Source organism: Cebus imitator, unplaced genomic scaffold, assembly GCF_001604975.1.
Source record: "Cebus imitator isolate Cc_AM_T3 unplaced genomic scaffold, Cebus_imitator-1.0 Scaffold306, whole genome shotgun sequence".
Classification (NCBI taxonomy): Eukaryota; Metazoa; Chordata; class Mammalia; order Primates; family Cebidae; genus Cebus; species Cebus imitator.
The window spans coordinates 911182-913694 of record NW_016107621.1 but is presented as its reverse complement, the minus strand read 5'-3'; the positions used below and the strand labels follow the sequence as shown (position 1 = coordinate 913694).

At 52.2% G+C, this 2513-nt stretch overlaps 1 protein-coding gene across 1 annotated transcript; it reads left to right on the top strand.

The window, feature by feature from the left end:
- The first annotated feature begins 327 nt into the window (after positions 1-327).
- Positions 328-1994, top strand: ERICH4 (glutamate rich 4). The gene is made up of 2 exons (XM_017502922.2): positions 328-571; positions 1234-1994. The coding sequence occupies exons 1-2, from the start codon at positions 398-400 to the stop codon at positions 1456-1458; spliced, it is 399 nt and encodes a 132-aa protein (XP_017358411.1). The 5' UTR covers positions 328-397; the 3' UTR covers positions 1459-1994.
- Positions 1995-2513: the final 519 nt, after the last annotated feature.

Here is a 2513-nt window from a genome sequence, read left to right as displayed (position 1 = left end):
ACCAAGCTGTGGGCGAACCAGAGGTCAAATGGAGGCTGAGGAAAGGCTGGAAGGGGGCAGTGCCCAGGTGGAAGGACAGAGGGTGCCAGGAACCTGCAGACACAGTGCCCCTGAAGGGTCAGGCCTGAGATAGGCAGGGAGGGGCGGAGTTTGACCTCTGCAAGAGGTTGTGTTTGAACCCTGCGAGCAGAGTTGAGGTTAGACTTCAGAAGGAGAAAAGAAAAAAGCGCAAGGCCAGCTGATTCTCTCTGAAGAGTGGACTTTGGGATGCCTTTGCCAGGAACCCCCATTCCACTCCCTCTGCCCTTTACTCTGCACTATGCACACAGCTCCCCGGGGGACTGGGCTGCCCTGGACCTTGCTACTTCCTGCTCCTGGCACCCAGAGCCCGGAGACGATGGAGCTGTGGAGGCAGCTGAGTCAGGCTGGACTGGTGCCCCCGGAACTGGGCCCACCCCCCCGGGCCCTGAGGGAGGTCTCCCCAGTGGAAATCCCTGGCCAGACCCTCAAGACTGCAGGGGCAGACGCTGGAGGTGCCTGGGATAGTCTGCTGTGGACCTGGGAGGAGCTGGTGAGTGAGGGGTTTGGAAGGGAAAGAGAAAGAGAGAGGGAATGAGAATGAGTGGAAATGAATGGAAATAGAGCTAGAGATTGAAGGAACCTGAGAGACAGAAGCAGAGACATGAGAGGCACGTACAGACACAGAGACAGGAATAGAGGGAGGGACAGGAATGGAGGTGGGGACAGAGAGATCCCAAAAGAGAGGGAAGGAGGAGACTGAGCAGGAACAGAGACAGAGAGACTCAGACTGAACCTGAGAGACAATTGGTTGGGGGAGGAGAGAAAGCAAGAGAGAGAGAGAGGAGAGAGAGAGAGCGCCAAAGGCAGGGGCAGAAAAATGGCAAAACAGACGGGGGCATGGAAAGAAAAAATGAATGGGGACAGAGACAGACAAAGGGAGACAAGGACAGAGATAGAGACATATTACTGAGAGAGAGAGGGAGAGAGAGAGGAGTCAGGGAGAATGAAATGCAGAGACAAAGGCAGAGACAGAGTTAGAGATGAAGACACCCTCTGAGAAGCAGGAAGGTGGTTAGGGTCCAGGGGCACTGTGAGGACCCTGCCCAGGCGCCATGGCCAGGATGTGAGCTGGGCCCTGCTCTCACCCAGGTCCTGGAGAGCCCCCTTGCTCTCTGGGGTGGCATCCCTGTGACACCCCCTTCCTACCGGTAGGGGAACCTTCGCCAAATGGATGTCCAGCTGCTGGGACAGCTGTGCCGCCTGGGGCTGGAGATGGGGGCGCTGCGGGAGGAACTGGTCACCATGTTGGACGAGGAGGAGGAGGAGGAGAGCGGCGAGGAAGAGGAAGAGGATGAAGAGCCCCAGAGGAAGCAGGAGGAGGAACACCTGGAGGCCTGCCCAGCCCCACAGCTGCCTGACTTTGAGATGACGATCTGAGGCTCCGCCAGTGCATTTAGGTTAACATACAGATGAGATGCAAATATATGCAGAGGGGAGGGGTGAGTCGCAGGTCAAATCAGATGCGGAATCAAGTTTACTCCTTTGAGAAGCGCTTTCTCTGAAGATCCCTGCAGTGAGATTTAGGCATTGGCCTGTGAGCTGTGGGTGTGTTTGCAGGTGACTTGAGGGTGTGTTTGCAGGTGATGTGGGAGGTTGTGGAGAAGTTGCAGGTGCTTTTGCAGATGAGCTTCAGGTATGCAGCTGAGATGGCAGCCTCTGCAGATATGATGGAGATGCATACAGATGCGATTTCAGATCAACGCCGTCCAGTATGGCAGCCACCAGACACACGTGGTTATTTAGCGCTTGAAACATGGAGACTCCAAATTGAGATGTGCTGTGAGCATAAAATACACACCAAATATTAAAGGCTTAGCATTATGAAAAGAACATAAGACATCTCAATAAGTTTGATTACTTGTTGAAATAATATTTTGAGCATATCAGTATTAATAAAAATATTATTAAAATTATGTTCACCTGTTTTTAAATTTTGTTGTGTGTGTTGTTCCCCTCCCTGTGTCCATGTGTTCTCGTTGTTGTGTTTACAAAGCACTTTCTTTTATTTATTTATTTATTTATTTTTATTTTTATTTTACTAAGACGGGGTTTCACTATGTTGGTCAGGCTGCTCTTGAACTCCCGACCTCAGGTGATCCACCCGCCTTGGCCTCCAAAGTGCTTGGATTACAGGCATGAGCCACCACGCCTGGCCACAAAGCACTTTCTAGTTGGAAGTGACGGTGTTTGCTGATGTGGGTGGATCACCTGAGGTCAGGAGTTCGAGACCAGCCTGACCAACATGGAGAAACCCCGTCTCTACTAAAAATACAAAATTAGCCGGGTGTAGTGGTGCATGCCTGTAATCCCAGCTTCTTGGGAGGCTGAGGCAGGAGAATTGCTTGAACATGGGAGGCAGAGGTTGCAGTGAGCTGAGATCACACCACTACACTCCAGCCTGGGCAACAGAGCAAGACTCCGTCTCAGAAAAA

Coding starts and splice junctions, on each gene's coding strand:
- ERICH4 (XM_017502922.2), top strand. CDS start 398: ATGGAGCTGTGGAGGCAGCTGAGTCAGGCTGGACTGGTGCCCCCGGAA. Junction 572..1,233: donor TGTGGACCTGGGAGGAGCTG/GTGAGTGAGGGG, acceptor TCCTACCGGTAG/GGGAACCTTCGCCAAATGGA.